At 39.1% G+C, this 18515-nt stretch overlaps 6 protein-coding genes and 3 long non-coding RNA genes across 10 annotated transcripts; 7 read left to right on the top strand and 2 right to left on the bottom strand.

Annotated features, from left to right (window-relative positions):
- The first annotated feature begins 1873 nt into the window (after positions 1 to 1873).
- Positions 1874 to 4468, top strand: LOC124314727 (glutamate receptor ionotropic, delta-2-like). Its single transcript, XM_046780061.1, has 8 exons — positions 1874 to 2497; positions 2601 to 2694; positions 2784 to 2942; positions 3043 to 3238; positions 3310 to 3527; positions 3596 to 3718; positions 3789 to 3937; positions 4039 to 4468. The coding sequence occupies exons 1-8, from the start codon at positions 2346 to 2348 to the stop codon at positions 4304 to 4306; spliced, it is 1359 nt and encodes a 452-aa protein (XP_046636017.1). The 5' UTR covers positions 1874 to 2345; the 3' UTR covers positions 4307 to 4468.
- Positions 4469 to 4660: 192 nt separating this feature from the next.
- Positions 4661 to 6141, bottom strand: LOC124314749 (trichohyalin-like). Its single transcript, XM_046780095.1, has 2 exons — positions 5954 to 6141; positions 4661 to 5880 (listed from the first exon to the last, which is right to left on the bottom strand). Exons 1-2 carry the CDS (start codon positions 6046 to 6048, stop codon positions 4800 to 4802), a joined length of 1176 nt encoding a protein of 391 aa, XP_046636051.1. The 5' UTR covers positions 6049 to 6141; the 3' UTR covers positions 4661 to 4799.
- Positions 6142 to 6745: 604 nt separating this feature from the next.
- Positions 6746 to 9627, top strand: LOC124314708 (glutamate receptor ionotropic, delta-2-like). Its single transcript, XM_046780022.1, has 10 exons — positions 6746 to 6875; positions 6959 to 7161; positions 7251 to 7354; positions 7455 to 7548; positions 7699 to 7857; positions 7941 to 8115; positions 8191 to 8408; positions 8493 to 8615; positions 8684 to 8832; positions 8938 to 9627. Exons 2-10 carry the CDS (start codon positions 6988 to 6990, stop codon positions 9236 to 9238), a joined length of 1497 nt encoding a protein of 498 aa, XP_046635978.1. The 5' UTR covers positions 6746 to 6875; positions 6959 to 6987; the 3' UTR covers positions 9239 to 9627.
- Positions 9628 to 10533: 906 nt separating this feature from the next.
- Positions 10534 to 11168, top strand: LOC124314986. The gene is made up of 3 exons (XR_006911459.1): positions 10534 to 10637; positions 10724 to 10817; positions 10911 to 11168. It is a non-coding gene; the product is annotated as an uncharacterized LOC124314986 (long non-coding RNA).
- Positions 11169 to 11174: 6 nt separating this feature from the next.
- LOC124314775 (ionotropic receptor 93a-like) lies at positions 11175 to 12593 on the top strand. 2 transcript variants are annotated; one of them, XM_046780128.1, is made up of 5 exons: positions 11175 to 11343; positions 11431 to 11648; positions 11724 to 11846; positions 11932 to 12080; positions 12161 to 12593. In XM_046780128.1, the coding sequence occupies exons 1-5, from the start codon at positions 11208 to 11210 to the stop codon at positions 12441 to 12443; spliced, it is 909 nt and encodes a 302-aa protein (XP_046636084.1). In that variant the 5' UTR covers positions 11175 to 11207; the 3' UTR covers positions 12444 to 12593. The 2 variants fall into 2 exon arrangements, with proteins under 2 accessions (XP_046636084.1, XP_046636082.1); XM_046780126.1 differs by having other exon boundaries at positions 11431 to 11846.
- Positions 12594 to 12882: 289 nt separating this feature from the next.
- LOC124314560 (glutamate receptor ionotropic, delta-1-like) lies at positions 12883 to 16108 on the top strand. Its single transcript, XM_046779756.1, has 13 exons — positions 12883 to 12980; positions 13340 to 13470; positions 13564 to 13815; positions 14000 to 14120; positions 14202 to 14305; positions 14389 to 14473; positions 14543 to 14701; positions 14791 to 14965; positions 15057 to 15274; positions 15354 to 15476; positions 15548 to 15699; positions 15768 to 15947; positions 16021 to 16108. Exons 3-13 carry the CDS (start codon positions 13799 to 13801, stop codon positions 16106 to 16108), a joined length of 1422 nt encoding a protein of 473 aa, XP_046635712.1. The 5' UTR covers positions 12883 to 12980; positions 13340 to 13470; positions 13564 to 13798.
- On the bottom strand, positions 15633 to 18214 carry LOC124314761 (actinia tenebrosa protease inhibitors-like). Its single transcript, XM_046780108.1, has 6 exons — positions 17646 to 18214; positions 17336 to 17578; positions 17002 to 17277; positions 16680 to 16907; positions 16356 to 16589; positions 15633 to 16296 (listed from the first exon to the last, which is right to left on the bottom strand). Exons 1-6 carry the CDS (start codon positions 17713 to 17715, stop codon positions 16247 to 16249), a joined length of 1101 nt encoding a protein of 366 aa, XP_046636064.1. The 5' UTR covers positions 17716 to 18214; the 3' UTR covers positions 15633 to 16246.
- LOC124314983 lies at positions 16859 to 17138 on the top strand. The gene is made up of 2 exons (XR_006911456.1): positions 16859 to 16953; positions 17023 to 17138. It is a non-coding gene; the product is annotated as an uncharacterized LOC124314983 (long non-coding RNA).
- On the top strand, positions 17768 to 18457 carry LOC124314993. Its single transcript, XR_006911466.1, has 2 exons — positions 17768 to 17851; positions 18207 to 18457. It is a non-coding gene; the product is annotated as an uncharacterized LOC124314993 (long non-coding RNA).
- The last annotated feature ends 58 nt before the right edge of the window (positions 18458 to 18515 follow it).

Below are 18515 nucleotides of genomic sequence, written 5' to 3'. Positions count from 1 at the left end.
GATGTCGAGCGCGGGTAAGAAAATCGCTTTGATCGTTTTTGAGCGGTTGCCGGTTGGGATTTAGGGGAGGGGTCGATTTTATTTCTATCGATCTTAAGTATCGCTAACCAGAACAATAGTGATTTAGTGTCGTCTGCTGACTTTTACTAATCTGCTAACTTTCGAAAGTTTCGAAAAAGAGACGAAGTTTAAAATTATAAAGAAAAGCTAGAAAACCGAACGATAACTTTGTTTGGAAACGTTCGTGGCTGCATGGTGGCTGCACGAAAATTAGCGCAATGATTAAAATTACAAAAATGTGGTCGTCGTGCTCGTGCCAACTCTGGTCGGGTCTCTTTATAGAAGAGCTGAATTACACACACTCCATGCTGTTTATTAGCAGGTAAATAAAAGAGAATAAAAAAAACTAGATTAGGCCTACAAATAGAATGATCATGGGAGCTTATTAATAGAAGAGTGTTCCAACTTTGTGAAATATCCTGACTAGCATTTACCGTGTAAGCCCTGTTGATGCATAGCAATTTGTTTGCACTGGAACCCTCTTCTTTGTGCAGATTTGAGGCCAGAGCCAGCCATCATAATAACAATAAATGCAGCATTACATGGAATTTCTCCTGTTTATTAACAATTTGAGTTTACCCGCTGTCTCATTTTCAACTTTTCCTTCCTCACTTGTTGTTTCTATCAATATTTTTCGTAACCCATTTTTATTTTTATTTAGATAAACAGCATCCTTCTTGATTGGAGAACTACCGATGTCGGTGCGAATTACGGATCTCTTCTTCCCCTTTCTTTAAATGTCTTCGTGTACACCCATGCGAGTGTGGGGGTATTCACGAGGGCCTCCTTTTTCCTATCCTGCCTGGTACTGGATTCGACTTTTAAACGGATGGAGCACTTGTGGATGCCTGGCTGTATTTCCCAGTCTTAAAGGTAGGAAACATTTATCTATTCTTCCTCTTTGACTATCTGATGGCGTTGATTATGAATTGTTAGAAAGTACGGAGTACGATTATTCATAATCTAAGTGTTTGACTGGGACATTTTGTTTTGCCGTTTTTGTTTACTCAGTAAGGGTTCGTCTGGGTTCATTAAATAACTCATTTGTAGAACAAATGCAGATCAGGCCCGGTTTTGTACCTCACAGCTCTGTCTGTGGGTATAAACAATCAAATTCCAAAATATTTTCAACTAGAAAATGTTGTGACCAAGAGGGACCAGCCGACACACTGCTGGCACCACCTCGTTATAACTTTGTAAAAGTAGAACCTAAATTTTGGAATGTGTGAAGAAATTGTGTACGCGCTTCATTACCTACTTCCATCCAGCGTTATAACCAGTTCCGTAATCTATCGTATTATTTCCTTTCTCAATCTCAGCCATGTTATACGTGTCTTCCACTCTCTAATGAGAATTGTTTTCAGTATGTGATATTAGGAAGCTCGTCGTTCCAAACAACAATTACTATTAAATCTCTCTAAATTGATCCATCTAAGCGCTTATTGGGAATGACCTTCATCGATCCCCATAACTGACGCAGCAATTCTGGTACGCTCGTCACTAAAGATAAATGACATCGGATGGAATATATATTATGCAAGTTCATTTAACATCCCTTGATTTTAGTTGCAAATTTTACTATACCGTGACTAACCACTTCAATTAGTAACGTAGTATTTATTCAATGTTTTCTAAGTAGACTCTGTTGAGTGATTGTCAATGGATGTACAGTTTTGTGATCGAAAGAGACGAGAGGTTTCTTGCTTTGAATCTCGCGGACATGGATTATTTCTAGCATTAATTTCAAATGTAGCTTCGAAAAACAATTATACTTGTCAAACGATTGACCTTGTGACCTTTACTTGGATTGAATAACGCTTCGCTTATCAATTATTCGATTATTCGTTAGGCTCAATTAATGAGATTTTCTATTTGGATTCAGTTGGAAACTTCATTCACCTTGAAAGCTCAGCGTCTGTGTGGTTCACTCAATGAGAATCAATTGCTTTCCACATGACTCTATACGACATTTTGGCTGAATTAACAGTTCCGCAGCAGCCTTATTTTCAGAAAATGAAATTAACGTGACGTAAAAAGGCATAGTTCATTTGTTGCTTACTATAAAACCCAGTTGGAATAGAGCTAGACGAACCATTAGCAAACTGTGGACGTTTCCAACATCTTAGGTATTAGACCATGTCGTTGTTTCCTTTTTTAATGATTTTGTTGTTACTGGGCAATAACTTTTCCCCAACGACTGCCAATTCTTTGCCGACTCTAAGTAAGAAAAGCATGGGCCTGAATGGCCTACATTTGAAATTAGGAGCCATTCATGTAAGTTGGTCATGACAAATTACTTGATTCGCCTGATTTATTTTTCTGTGCCTTGCAAGATGCCACCCTTTGATGTATTGACTTTGCGTCCAGACGGGAACTACACTCACACTGGCAGTAGCAAAGTGCTGTATGATTGGGTCGCAGATAAACTCAATTTTACGTATGATTTTATCTTTGTTTACTCAGATCTCATTGATGATTTTTAGACTGACAGATTTTTATTACTCATTTTTTTTCTGCTTTTCACACAAATTTATGTCTAGGTTTTCTTATTATTTTGTACCTAATAAATTGACTAAAGCCAGGTACGGAAACATTAGCGACATTGCTACAATTATTAACCTTATCATCGACAAAGTGAGCTATACTAACTGATGACACTTGGCTGCTTTAAAATCAAGCGAAACACCCCAACATTTATATCTTATACAACTCTTCTATTATAGGAAATTGACTTGTCGGCTATGGGTATGATCGCAACTCCCGATAGAAAAAAGCTGGTGGACTTGGTGTACGCGATTTGGACGGAAGCCTACGTTATGGTGGTGCCTGCACCAGGCGAAGAGCCTCGACTCTTTGCGTTCATTCTTCCATTTCAGTCCACGGTATTGAAATAGTCCATGTGCATTGTGTTGCGCAACATTTTTAGTCAACCCCAAATATTATATTTTTCTGAATTTTGTGATTGTCTACCCACCGCCATAGGTGTGGCTACTCATCTTAATTACAATGATCACCATGGTAGCCATAATGTCATCGTTCTCGAAAATTTACTTGAAATTCTTCGCAAAAGTTAACACTGGCCATAATAATCTCCATCCGATTACTAGCAAAGAGGAAACCTCATTCAGGTGGATCATTCATTATGCCGTATACATAATCAACACCATGACAAATCAAGGTATTTAATTGCGTATTAGCTTACATTATTACTGCGGTGCATATTATTAATTTTATTCCTTTTAAAAATAGGGGGAGGAATCGCAATCGCTCGGCTCTCGTTTCGCATTCTTGTCGGGGCGTGGCTGTTGATCGCCATGGTCTTGGTCAATAGTTATTCGGGCACTGTCATTTCTTACTTGACAGTCCCGAAAATGAAACAACCCATCAACAATTTAGAGGATCTAGCCAGAAGTGAAGATGTTGGGCTCATATTACTGGCAGATACGGTCATCGAGCAACAGATAAAGGTAAGTCCATTTTGCTATGCGTCTAGTATTTGTGTAAACAGCGAAAAACTTTGTGTCAACTTCACAAGGATGCCGAAACCGGTGCACTCAAAGTTCTTGGTGACCAAGTTCGGAGCAACCCAGATCGAATAGCCAGCAGCGTACCGAAACTTTACAGTCGTTTAGAATCTGGGAATTTCGCTTTTCCATTCGTGAGTTTTCATCGTACAAATAGTATAGGAATTTGCGTACGATTATAACAATTCTAATCTTCTTTTCCAGTTAAAAACATTTTGCCAAAATTTTGTATTGTACGATTTTAAAAAAGATGGCAAGTGTCGTTTTAAATTAACGGATCCTATCAACATTTTCGGACTTTGGTCTCTGCCTATGCAAAAGGACAGCAAATACTCAGCGATGTTTACCATTGCGTACGTATTGTGTTTCATTGATTGGCTTACTCCGGCAGCACAGCAAAGATTGAATTTATTTTCATTTTCATTTTGAAATGGATGGGATGTTTGGGTTTAAGATTGATGGAACTTTGGGAGGCCGGAATTCCTCCATTTTCCGTGAAAAAAGCCTTGGCAGGGGCGGAAAAGTGTTTCGCGAAAACGAAACCACGGGCGTCGTCACGCGAAGTTCCCATTCGATTAGCTGACCTGATGGGAGCCTTCTTCATTTTGGGCATCGGTATGAGCCTGGCACTGTTCGCTTTCCTCGTCGAAATCATTTTTAACTACAGGGACCTCAGATCTCGACGCAAGAAAACTACTGTGCAAAAGACAAACAGTCAATAGAAAGAATTGCTAATTAAGTAGGACAGGCTCTTGCCGAAGCTTTGTCATCTATAGTCCTAAAAAATATTTAATGTTTTGTTAGTTCGCTTGCTTATCGCCGAAACCTAGGCCTATTATTCCTTATAGTTGTAAGCTTCAGTCAATTATTCATATTGAACCACGAATCGCAAATAATTATAACTATTTGAGCAATACACCATCACCGCTACGTAACGCCATTCATTTTTCCAACGAAATAATCAAAAATATGCTGTCCTTCCCTCTAATTATATCATATGACAGTGGCTAGTTAAGTATTAGGTCTAGTTAAATTGCGCAACCGCACTAAAATAATATAAAACGACAAAAAAGATCTTTGAATGCTTGTAGAGAGTATATTTTAAAACATCAAATATTGACAGAAGATATGTATCTGTGAGTGATGAACCAAATATCAAGTTAACGTGTTACAGTGTAGTATAGTTAAGACAGCAATCTTATTAAGGATAAACGTTTAAGCAACTTTGACAGAGCGTTGCTGTTGCATGGCCAAGGCGGCGACAGTAACGAACCCGATGGAAACTGAAGACACCCAATCAGTGTCGACTACTTTATTCTTTACGAGGTCAAAAAGGGAATCAGAAGTCGGTTCGAGAAGGACTGACTCATCTCCTTTGGTGATAACACGAACATCCCGACGAGTCATCTTGTCGTCCAATCGATTCTTGGCCTCGAGGCGTTCGACTTGTAGCTCAGAGATGCGACGCTCATCGACACGGCGCTCAACTTGTTCGCGGGATCGCTCGTTTGAATTTCGGCGCTCGTTGACTCGACGGCGATCATCTCGACGCTCTTCATTTTCACGTTCTTCGCTTCTGCGTTCATCACGGCGCTCGCTGTTTCTTTCTTGGCGTCTTTCCTCGACCGATCGGCGTTCAGTGTCGTCATTTGACGTGATGCGCTCGTCACTTCGGCGTTGCTCAACTCGTTCGTCGGCGTCGATTTGGCGTCTTTCATCTCGTCGATCATCGACGGATCGACGCTGTTCTGATCGGCGATCGTTTGAATTTTCTCCTTCAATTCTGCGATCGTCAACAACACGACGACGTTCTTCTCTTCTTTCCTCAGTTGATCGACGCTCTTCGCTCATTCGTCGTTGTTGGACGCGCTCGTCTCTGCGCTCGTCTACCCGACGCTCCATTTCACGTCGATCTTCTCGACGCTCTTCTCCTCGGCGTTCGGCGACTCTGCGCTCGTCGTTTCGATTTTCATTTCGTCGATTGTCGACCACATCGCGACGTTCCTCCATTCTCCTTTCGCCGGATCGTCGATCTTCATTGTCACGGAGCTGATCCACTCGACGATCTTCGTCCCGTTGTGAGTCGATGCGACGCTCCAATTCCCGTCTGACATCCGAGCGTCTCTCGTCCATTCGACTTTGTTCCTCGCGACGATCAAGTGCTGAACGCTCATCGACCTGTTGACGATGAGAAATTGAACGTCGGTCCTGATCCATGCGACGCTCATCACCGACGATTCTTCTGCTGACGTCATCTTTCATCCCGATGGAACTCAAACGAGTTTCTTCATTATTTCTGCCATTCAGACATCGTTTTGATTAACATACTTTGCAGAGTTATTGATTAAAATTTAAAATGAGATTATTACCGGAAATTTCCCACGACGACGGGCGAGTCGCAACGATATTGATTGACGACCAAAAGGAGCCAAAGAGCAGCTGGCAGAAGCAACAGTTTCACCATCTCCTTTTTTAGTTCGACTTTTACCGTCCTCGTTAAGTAGTTCAATTACAAATGATTGCTTTGCGGGTTCAGAATTGCTGGTAGTGCTGGAGAGTCGCTGGCTGTGTTTGTTCTTCTGCTGCTGTTGCATTGCCTATTTATACCAGAAGAGTGGACGGGTAAGAGTGGAATGACGCCAATAGAGTTTCGTTATCAGAAAACACCAGGCGACTAATTTGGATTATTTAAGCCTGAATGACGATTCATTCAACGGTGATTCTAGTTTATCCTTAAGTGAAACTTATGGTTATTCTCTCTTCTTTCTTCTTGACATGCGTCATTAACTTGCTGTCCCTAGAAAGCCGATAACAGCGATTTTATTACTTAATGCATTCAAGTTCTGCAGGGTGATATAAGTAGCAAAATTTTGTTGAGTGCACTGGTCTATTGTAACAACAGTACAATGAGTACATAGTACATAGTTGACTAGAGTTAGTTTAACTTATTTGTTCAAAAATGAATTCCAAATTTATTTTTCTCGATTTTTCTTTGTTGTAGATAAAAGCGACAGGCCGACAGCACACGGCTTTTGTCGTAAATTATAGATGTTTGCATTGGTTTATAATATGATGGGGAATGGCTAAGTTTGTGTTACAGTCTAAATAGTGAAGTATTGTATTTCATATCCAAAATTCAGATACCTCGGTCGATAATCGTTCAGAATTTATTTCAAGAGAACAAGAGAACCAACTTCTGGACTAGGTTATTAATAAATCAGAACAATCAATTACCTGATTATAACCTGTCGTCGTTTCTGTCAAACGAATTTTTTGTGACATAGCGTCAAGGTATACCTTTACATAGCTTTGCGCAATTGCCATAGCATAGCAACGGCGCAATAGAAAATCGTAATAGATAATAATTTTCCTAGTTCCAAAGAAACAGCCACTGTCTTACTTGATGCGGATTCTGAGTGCACCATTGAGAACTAAGATGCGGTTTCTTATGTTGTTGCTGCTAAACTCGCTGATGGTTACCAACTCCTTCGAAATAATCACTCGTACCCCGTCTCCTTTGCTCAACAGGAACTCAGACCAACTCAACGGCGCCAATTTAAAATATGTTTTCTTTCAGGTAAGAAGCTCATTACACTCCCCAAACTAACAAAATAATCGTATTGAAATAGGGCTATATAAACTGCCGAATAATTACATCGTTTTTAGGTCCCACCTTTCGTCGTAATGAGTACGGGGCCCGACGGAAACTACACAGTCACTGGTAGCAATTCAAAAATGATAGATTGGCTGGCTCAGAAGCTCAACTTCACGTAAATATATCCTATATCTTATTAGCTAATACGCAGCAGGATTTAAAGGGATTGTAAAAGATCAATTCAAATCAATTATATTTTTAAAATTTGTTGACAGGGTTTCTTATGTCTTAATACCTAACGAAATGACGAAAAGCAAATACGGAAACAAAAGTGACATCGCTGTCACATTGAATCTCATCGCGGAAAGAGTGAGAGAAAATAAATTTACAAAGTCATTGCTGTTCAACTCGTGTGGAAAAGAGTTCATCTCTCTTCCTGCTGTGAAATCTTTTTTGAAGAATATAGAGCATGCAGTGAAATGTGTTACTTTCTCTTAAATTTTCATTCGTATTGAAAAGGAAGTCGATGGTTCGCCTGTAGGTTTCATCCCAACTCCGGAGAGGGCAATTAAAATGGATTTTGCATATTTTCTTACGGCGGAACCTCATGCGATGGTAGTACCTCGTCCTGGAGAGGAACCTCGGCTCTTTGCCTTCATTCGACCATTTCAATCATCAGTACGTAATTATTTATTTGAGTACATTTACTGTTGATCCAATAATTATGCATAAATATTCTACATCTGTATTTCTCTTCCAAGGTGTGGCTGCTTATCTTCATTGCCAGCATCCTTATGATTGCATCCATGTGTCTATTTTCAAAAGCTTACTCGAAATTATTAATAAATGAACGTGAAAACGAAGTTTCTGACACGACCGCACTGGAATGGCTAGGTCAATATTCAATATACATCGTCAACATTTTAACAAATCAAGGTATTCATCTTACAAACTTTTGATATTGGCCTCATATTAGGATTTGAATTTTTTCCCTTTTCTAATCTAATATAGGAAATAGTGTTCCCGTCGCTCGACTCTCATTTCGGGTTCTCGTTGGGACGTGGCTGCTGGTGGCCATGGTCATGGTCAACAGTTATTCTGGCACTATAATTTCGTGTCTAACAGTTCCAAAAATGAAACCGGCCATCAACTCGTTCGAAGATTTAGTCACAATGGAAGATGCTAAGCTCATTTTACTAGCGGACACCGTCATTGCGCAACAGATACGAGTAAAATTTGACCATTTTCAATTGCTTTCTTTAAAATGTTTTCTTTGTTGTGCTGTTTGAAATCATTCTCAACATTTCTCAAAGGAAAGTAAATCCGGAGCATCAAAGATTTTGGCAGATCAGATTCGAAATAATCCGGATCAAATATCAAGCAGTCTATCAGATGTTAACAACCGCATGGAAACTGAACGTTATGCCTTTCCATTCGTAAGCTATTGATTATTCCATCTGTTATCGCCAAATATTTCATAGATACTATTCAACAACGTTATCAGCTTCAAACAGTTTCCAACGATTACGTCGCCAGTGACTTCAAGAAAACGGGAAAATGTCGGTTCAAAACCTCTGACCCAATCACCAGCTTCCAATTCTGGTGTTTCACTTTGCAAAAGAACAACAAGTTCACGCCGGTTTTTAATGTTGCGTAAGTTTTTTTTTCGGAATTATACTAAACACTGATCGACAATGTAACACTTATGAATCTTAACTTTTTCTTCTGCGTGCACACGCACATGATTGGATCATCAAGTATGATCGAACTCTGGGAAACTGGATTGCCTCCGTTTTGGGTCAAAAAGGCCATTTCATCACCTCCGAAGTGTTTCGCCAAAGCAAAACCTCGGGCGTCTTCTCGTCAAGTTCCCATTCGCTTGAAGGACCTGACTGGCGCATTTTTCGTTTTAGGCATCGGTTTTTGCCTGTCGTTGTTGGCCTTTCTCACAGAAAAGATTCTCTATCTCAGATCTCGACGTCAACTTCAAGCGCGCCCATCAGCGTTGAACAGTCTCAATCAGGCAGTATATAATTGTATTATAATAAATCCAAACTAAATTAAGTCTGTTCAAAATCAGACAATGCGAGAAAAGCAAAACTGGAGTAGTTTTTAGTTTACACTACGCTTCAAAAAAAGCTTAAATCTTTTTTCTTAACCAATATGACCCATCCCTATATCCAATATGGCCCCAAAGGTGACCCATCCTACTGTATCTCTCCTTACCTAGCCTTATTTCGTCACCTTTTCTGTATTACGTTGTCTCATTCGCTCAGCGAAGGTGACCCATCCTACCTCTTCTGTGTATTATGTTGTTTCTCATTTGCTCAGTGGCCTTGTGAAAGATTAAAAGTTTAGTGTTCTTTTCTTTAACTATAGCAATCGCGTTGTTTGTTTTGTCTAAAAATCTTGTAATTTCACAAATTCTGTTCAACGTTAATTAAAGTAAAATAAAAGTAACTCGTGCCGAACACTGCTGACAAAGCCTTACATTTGATATAAGAATTTGTTATTAAAGTGAAACGGGATTTTCTGCCCCAATCAACACGCAGTTGCCGTAACGATTAGTTACTTCCACATTCCGCCTTTCTTGATTGCGGACATCAAGCGCGGAGTGATTGTTTTCCAACTAGACAAATTATCTCCGCGTCCATTCGATTTCTCTCGTACACGAAATTTTTAGTGTATTGGCTATGAATTTTTCAAGTGACAACGTTAAATAACTGACGACAACTGTTCTATGCTCATTGCTTAATCCCCCATGTTATTTAAGTTAATGAGACGTGTGATTTTGTTTCGATTTATTTCGTGAATGATTGATAATGCCAAATTGGTTAACTTTCTAGTTTCTAGCGATAATACGGTTATGTCGCTGCGAATAGGTTAGTGAATAGGCTAATGCTTGCTCTTGCTCTATTCGATGAAAATCCAACTTTTAAATTTATGAACATCTAACGTTTAATACTGGTAAAAGACTTTTATATTATTAAAAACTCATTATAGGTAAGATTAGAAAATGATATACGATCATTATACAAGGGGTCCGCAACTCAAATTTACTACAATAAAAAAGGTAAAAAAGCAAAAAAAAAGCAAAAAAAGGAAAAAAAAGGAAATTTACTTTACAGGCTAAAAGAAGGGCGCGCGCGAACTAACCCCCTATTTTTGGTGTCAGTATTTCTGGTGGCATCCATAAACTCTTTTGAAATGTTTCCTCATTTTTCAATGAATGTTCCAAACAAGAAACTGAGTTTGAATGGCGCCAATTTAAAATTCGTTGTCTTTCATGTAAGTGCCTCTTTCTTACAATTAAAAAAGTTTACAGTAATATGTGTGTAACCTCTAGGCTTCCCACCTTTCGACATATTGACTTTGCGTCCGCGTCCGGACGGAAACTACACCCATTCCGGCAGCAATGATAAACTATATGATTGGCTCTCCAAAAAACTGAACTTCACGTAAATCGTTTTTATTTATCTATAACTTTTTTACAAGGACTCCCTTTTTATTTTTTATTTTTTTCAATTTTCAATTTTTTATTCAGAATTTCTTATTTCGTAATTCCCAACGAGATTACCCAAGCTAAATACAGAAATTTGAGTGACAATGCTGTCGTAATCCATCTAATCGCGGATCAAGTAAGCATTGCATATTTAATTGCGCATTGTCTTGATTAAGAATTGAAATACACAGGAAAGACTTTGGTTCTACCAGTACTTATGATTTAACAGATTGTAGATGCATCCGCCATTGGTTTCATCGCAACTCCCGAAAGAAAATCAGTGATGGACTTTGCTTACTTCATTTGGACGGAACCACAGGCCATGGTAGTTCCTCGACCAGGGGAAGAGCCTCGACTTTTTGCCTTTATTCGACCTTTTCAACCATTGGTTATTATGTTTCGTCGATATTCTAAAAAAGTTTTATGCTTATTTTTTTTTTTAAATTTTGTTTTGACGGAGGGGTTTTTGTTCTCTTCAAAAGTATGGCTGTTGATTTTAATTTCCAGCATCTCTATAGTTTCATCAATGAGTCTGCTTTCCAAAGCGTATTCGAAACTATTTGTAAAGAATGTAAACGATGTTATAGTCAAGAAGAACACGACCGCACTGAAATGGGCAAGTCAGTATTCCATATACGTTCTGAACACTTTGACAAATCAAGGTAACATCAGTTATTTATTTCAATTTTAATCATTCCAAAACGGTCTCTGTGGGTTCATTATGGTGATACTAAGCTGCTTAATTATAGGAGGTAGTGTTGCTGTTGTTCAACTCTCATTTCGGGTTCTCGTTGGGGCGTGGTTGTTGATCGTCACAGTTTTAGTCAACAGTTATTCCGGCACCGTCATTTCGTATCTTACCGTTCCCAAGATGAAACCGCCCATCAACACGTTTGAAGATTTAGCCGCTAGTAAAGAAGTTGAACTGATTTTACTAGCGGAAACCGTCATCGAACAGCAGATACGAGTAAGGGATCGGTCAAATAGTAACGATTTCTTTAATATCATAATATGTGTGCGTTGTTTGTGTCTATTTCGAAAGGATGCCAAAACGGGTGTTATGAAGATTCTAGGCGACCAAGTCCGCAACAATCCGGATCGAATTTTAAACAGCGTACCAAAAGTTAACAGTCAAATTGCAACTGGACGTTATGCCTTTCCATTTGTAAGGATTCAGTTGAGAGTTTTACAATTATGTTATCTGACGATGATGGCGCTGAATCCGATAATAATCTGAACGAAACTTTTAGCTTCAAACATTTTCCAACAATTACGTCGCCAGCGACTTTAAGAAAACGGGAAAATGTCGGTTCAAAACCACGGATCCACTCACAATGGCCAGATTTTGGTCGTTGCCTTTGCAAAAGAACAGTAAATTTACGCCGATGCTGAACCATGCGTAATTGAATTGATTATTTTTTTTTTAACTAAGAACAAAAATGTTAATCTCTTACTTTACTTAAACATGTGACGGCGAAGACTGATGGAAGTTTGGGAGACGGGATTGCCTTCATACTGGGTGAAAAATGCTATGCCACCAGCGCAAAAGTGTTTCGCTCAATCAAAGCCTCTGACATCGTCCCGGCAAATTCCAATTCGATTAAACGACCTGGAGGGCGCCTTCCTGATTTTAGGCATCGGCTTCGGTCTAGCAACGTTTATCTTTTTAGTAGAGAAGATCTTTCATCAGATCAGTTTATATAGCGGGAAGTCGAAGAATTGTGAAGAATTGGCAAATTCAGGAAACGCCCATAATCATTAAACAAAATAATCTTTCAGTTCGATCCTTGAGCGACAAATGCGCATAAGGAATGATGAACTAATTGTCTAACAGAAAATATGTCCATTAATACCTATTTACGGAAAGTAACCTAAATTTTATGCATCTCAGTTACACTTGATTACATGTAAATCGAAGTGAAGAATGATTAATAAATTCAAACGCACACATTTTGTTGGCAGCCAAGAGGAGGCGTACAGGCGGTTTTCGGTTTTCGTGCAAATTTTTACTGACTGAGGTATAAGGGCTTATTGTAATTTGTTGAGACGAATTTTATGCTAAAATAATCAGAGATCAGTTAAGCCGATGTCGAGCGCATTTGTGAGAAAACCGCTTCTATCGTTTTTTAGCGGTTTGAACTTTAGATTAAGGGGAGGGTTCGATTTTTAACTATCGATTTCTTAAAGATGGCTGAGAAAAAGTGTCATCTGCTGCTGTCTACAAGTTTCAAAAATGAGACGAAGATTAGAATGATTAGAAGAAGCAAAAGAGAATGATGACATTCAAATTCAGCTGAAGGTAAAATACAATTTGAAATTATTTAACTACTTTTGTGTTTACAAATATCTGAAAAACAATCGTGTTGATATGCGAAACACGATGCAAACGTAGATTGTTTGTGGTGTTGTTCGTGTAGCAAATATCACATGTGCAAATCAATCATAAACATTGATATTAGAAAACATGGTAAAAGTTGTTGTGAACTGTTCCGTGCTTCAGTATTTCAACAGTTTTACTTAGCAAACATATTCTTGCTTGTAATTTTTACGATTTTAATTTTTAAACATTATGGTTTTCTTGATGGAACAACAACGGAATGATTTGCCAACAAACCTGTGTCTCACAATTTAGATTGTTGCCTGATTTTCATGTAAAAGAATGTATGGACAAGAGAGACCTGCTGCCACACCGGCACCTCCTCGTTTTATTGAAAACCGAGTCTTTGTTGGATTTTAACTCGTCAATGTCTGTCGATTCACTGTCGGCAACTGCGTGATAACCGAAGTTGGTAATTCCTATTGATTTATTTTCAACATTGTTCGCCAACTTCCGGTGACTGCTACGTAAATAACTGACTTAGATCTTTCATTTGGAACTGTAGCGCTGGCTAGCCCAATTTAAACTTGGGAAATTCAATTAAATGCAACGAAGCTCAGTACTTATTCCCTGGAAGTTTTCGTGCAACTTCCCCGTGAACTTCTGGTACAACGTCAGCCCCGGAGAATGCAGTGCGAAAACATAACCACGAATTTTACGTTTCAAGCAGTTGTATTAGTGCTACAACACTTGTGGATGGATCCAGTTGTGTATTAGACGAACAACTTGACATTTCCGCTATGGTTTCTTCATTAACGTAACTATAAAATGTTTTCTTGGTTGCTCTGTTTTACTGCTATTAATTGCATTATGCCGACCATATAATGCATATATTGCCGTAATATAAGTTGATTATACCAATGAGTTGATTGCTTGTTTAAATGTTATAGTTTAATTTATATTTTACTTTCCAACTGATCAACTCTTTTTCTTTTCATCAGGATACTTTATCGCTGGTTGATTATTCCCATAGTGATAATAAATCATGTTGCAGCAGAAAATATGACACTTCCCTTCAAGAACAGAATGAAAGATGTGCATTTGAAGTTTGCAGTATTTCATGTATGTCACTCATTCAAGCAAAACACTTTCCCGCATTTTCATTATTATTTTAATCACATTGTTTATTTTGTGTTTTTGAAGTCACCGCCATTTAACTTGGTTACTTTTAAACCTGACGGAAACTGCACTCATGCCGGCCCCACTGCAATTCTTATGGATTGGCTTGCGGAAAAACTCAAATTCACGTAACGTTCCCTCGACACTTGCATATTTTCTGTTTGTTAATCATCACACTATTGGATTTTTTTTTTCATCTTTTTGTTGGCAGATTTTCTTACAGGTGCCTCAACCATGCGATAAGCGAGAAATATGGGAACCCCATCGGACATTCTATTAATCTCACATCAAACAAAGTAATTCCGTCCTCCGGTCGTTTTAATGTGTATTTCTTATATCTGTTCTATTATTAATTTCAACTGCAGGAAGTCGACGGAGTAGCAGTAGCTTTTGTTCCCACCCTGGATCGGAAAAAAAATGTGGATTTTAGTTATTTCGTTTGGTCGGAATATTTTGCAATGGTAGTGCCTCAACCAGGGGAAGAGACTCGGATTTTTGCCTTCATTCGGCCGTTTCAGTCAACGGTGACTTAACTGATTTATTATCGTAACATTACAATTTTGTCTTACATGTCAATATTATCACAATGGAATTTCCGTCATTATCTTCAAAGGTGTGGTTGTTCATCTTCATAACTATCGTCGTCATGGTGACTTTGATGACTTTTTTCTCGAGAACTTATTCGAAGTACATCACTGTTAATGTGCTGGCTACCAACAAAGGATTGACAACGTTTGGGCGTGCCAGTAATTATTTAATGTACATCTTCAACATTATGACAAATCAAGGTAACATTTTACTTGAGGGCAAAATATTTAAAAATATAGTGATTACGCATATAATTTATGTTCCTCTTGTGGATCTCTTTAATACTTTAAGGGGGTGCAATTTCTGGTGATCGCTTTTCGTTCAGACTTCTAATTGGAGTGTTGCTGTTAGTCGCCATGGTCTTGGTTAATAGTTATTCCAGCACCATCGTTTCCTATCTGACGGTCTCCAAACTGAAACCTCCCATTAACACATTCGAAGACCTCGCTGCTAGCGACGACGTCGACCTCCTTGTCAAAATTGATACTTATGTTGGATATGAGATATTGGTAATTTCGTAGGAGAATAGCTCATTACTTTGGCTGTATAGTAGAAAATACATTTTTATTTCCCCAAACTTTAACATAGGGAGCAAATTCTGGCGTTCTCAAGACCCTAGCGGACAAGGCTCGGCAGAATCCTGATCGGCTCTCGACAGACCAATTGAAAATCGATGCTAAACTAGGAACTGGCCGTTTCGCTTATGCCTGGGTATTTATTACAGAAATTTTTTGGTTCATGTTTTAATTTATTCATGTTATCTTACAAATGCAACGCCCTAGCTTCAAACGTACTGCAAGTACTTCGTCATCAGTCAATATAGAAAAGACGGAACTTGCCGTTTTCGTATGTCCGACCCTCTACCTTTCAATTTAGGATTCTGGTCACTTATTCTACAAAAGGACAGCCAATACAAGTCAGCAATTGACAGCGCGTAGGTTTATACCTAACCTGATTGTATCGTAAACAGCAAACGCTCCTAACGTCCTTTTTTACCAAAAGTTTGATTGAGCCCTGGGAAACTGGAATGCTATTGTTTTGGATGAAAAACGCAATTCCACGAGCGCCAAAGTGCTTCGCTAAAACAAAACCGAGAGCGAATTCGGCGGGTCAAATGGCCATTAAATCCCGAGACCTGGTGGCTCCTTTCGTCATTTTAGGCATTGGTTTGGGCCTTGCTACGTTTGCCTTTCTAATGGAATTAGTTATTCACTTTAGACGTCGATTTAAATTTGCGAACATGTTTTACAATTAGTGCGCATTTTAAAGGAGTGACGAGCAAACGGATGACGGTAGTGGAGCGCAGTGCATTTACGCTATTTCGTCTATTAGTTTTGCCTTAGATTCTGACTATTTTAGTATAATTCATATTTATTCAACATACTTACGATAATAAGTCACAGCATAAGAGCACATATTTCTATTTTACGTTTCCCTTGGCAAGCAACAAATTGGAGTATGTTTGGGATTATGGTTTAACCTTACTGGCCGTTTGTTATTATTCTCAGATCTTCGTGTGGCTCAGTTGTAGCTGTAATATTCAGAGAATGAATAAAGATCAAGAAAGCGATTATGTAAACTATTAATTACTCATGCTTGGAGGTAGATCGGATAAGAAATCAGGACCCATGCATGCCCGTTCACAGGATTTCACTGAGCCGAAGTTGTTGCTGTTCCCGTCGCAGCCGCTAAAATTGAATGGTCTACAAACTCCAGTTGTAGCATCGTAATAAAAGCTTGGAATGGACGAACGACAGTTCCCGATCAGTTTCGGTTGCAAGCAACGATATGTCTGAAGCCCTTGACTAATCACCTTCTCTAATTCTACACATCACCAGCAGAAAAGATTATCGTGAACGAGTGGAAACTGTTATTGGGTAAGAGAATGTTTAGTATTCCTATATGCTATCCTACCTTTTTGATTGCACTTTGCCAGGCAAGCGTGTTGATTCCTGAAAACATTCTCGGTAGCTTGACATCCGCCATAAACGAACTTCTCGCAAACTTCTGTCGTCGAATTGTAAGTCCATCGATAAAAGACTCCGGAGCAAGAGAGAGTGCCCTTCAACGGAGGCAACAAGCAAATGTCGTCGCTAATAATTTCAACATTGTCTCCGTCAGCAGTAACATTTGTCTCTGTAACTGTTTACAATGCCAGGATATTATTAGTTCAAAATCGTTAAGCCAGGTAAAATTTGTTTTCTAATTAATATTATTTCAATAATAGTTTTCTAACCTGTTTCAGTTGTGATTGTAGGCGGAGTAACGGGTCCCTGCAGGCCATTGCACGTAAGGTCGCATTCAGATTCAGATTCGAAATTGTTTCTGTTGCCATCGCAACCGGTGTAATCGAAAGTTAGGCACTTTCCAGTTTGCGTATCGAAAAAGAATCGCGTCTTTTCACCAATGACATTGACCGAGCTTTTATCTAATTTAAGACAAGGACTGCCTTCGGACTTGGACTGCATGCATGGCATAGAGTTATCCCTTCCATCGATTAACTTCTGAAGTCCTGTGAACAAAAGTTAACTCAATTTCGAAATATTTAACAGGGGTCATGTTCATCCTGCCTTGTTTGTTGCACGTAGCGAGACAAGCAAATTCATTGTTGAATAAATTCTCTGTGCCCCAGCAGCCCTGCCAAAAGATCTTCCTGCAGGCGTTGGCGCTCGTGTCGTAAGTCCAACGCGGAATCACTCCACTGCACTCCGGGGCATCCGAAGGACGATTGATGGACGGAAGGGAGCAAATGTCGACAACTTTGGTCTCGTTTGCTACCGTGTAATTCTCCACGACAGGAGACTCAGTTGGGCCTGTGTTTTAATATGTAACGAATTGATTTTCTGAACTTGTGAAAACTGAAAATCGACGTAAACTTACGTGGGATGGCCCACACGATCGATGTTGCAGAACACAAAAGAATAACAAATTTTGTCGACTGTCCCAGCATGACGGTTCACTTAAATTCACAGGCCCAGAAGAAAGCAAATGAAAAATGAACGAACACAAGGATCTGTATAAGCTCGCGAAATCCGGGAACGACTGCTGACTTCCATCCGTCTCTGCTCTTTATATACTTGCCATAGGTAAGACTCGTCAAGCGAATCACATTCCTTGGCGAAATATCAGCCACATTTCTCTTGAAGTTGGGTTGATCGTTTGAGAAGGTCTGTGCACTGGTGAGGAACTTTTTACTTGCTAGACTTTCTCTGGGATCGCACGAATAACCTTAAGGCGTTCAATGGTCGCAATCAATCACGGAGAAACAAGTTTTTGCACTCTGTATTATTAGTCTATCTAAAATATTAGTGGGCTATGTATTTGTAATGTTATGCTTGATACTTGGGGCCTTGGTTTCAATTTCCTGGATTTGTGCGAGCAACTTTACCATCTAATTTATTCCATCTGTCGTTTTTTTTTTCAAATTGTTATTTGACCTAGCTCGTGGCAATTTTGCTGCAAAAACAAAATCTTTATTTGGAAAGGAGAGCTTTGCACCCCGGGTAACGAAAATTGAAAAATGGAAATCTCAAAAGAACTAAGTCCATATTTGGGTATGAATTTTACATTGGATTTAACTCAGTTCCTTTAACGTAACAGAATGATGATGAATGTAGCTATTAGCTTTTTTCAACATGTACTGCGATAAATAAAAAGAAACGCCTGAAAATATGAGCAAGGGCGGCCTTCAATCGAGACCTTGAATTTCCCGAAGGATTTCTGAACGATCAAGTTACCTAGCAGATAGCA

This window comes from Daphnia pulicaria, chromosome 10 (assembly GCF_021234035.1).
Source record: "Daphnia pulicaria isolate SC F1-1A chromosome 10, SC_F0-13Bv2, whole genome shotgun sequence".
In the NCBI taxonomy this organism is placed as follows: Eukaryota; Metazoa; Arthropoda; class Branchiopoda; order Diplostraca; family Daphniidae; genus Daphnia; species Daphnia pulicaria.
This window is presented reverse-complemented; position numbering and strand designations above follow the sequence as displayed.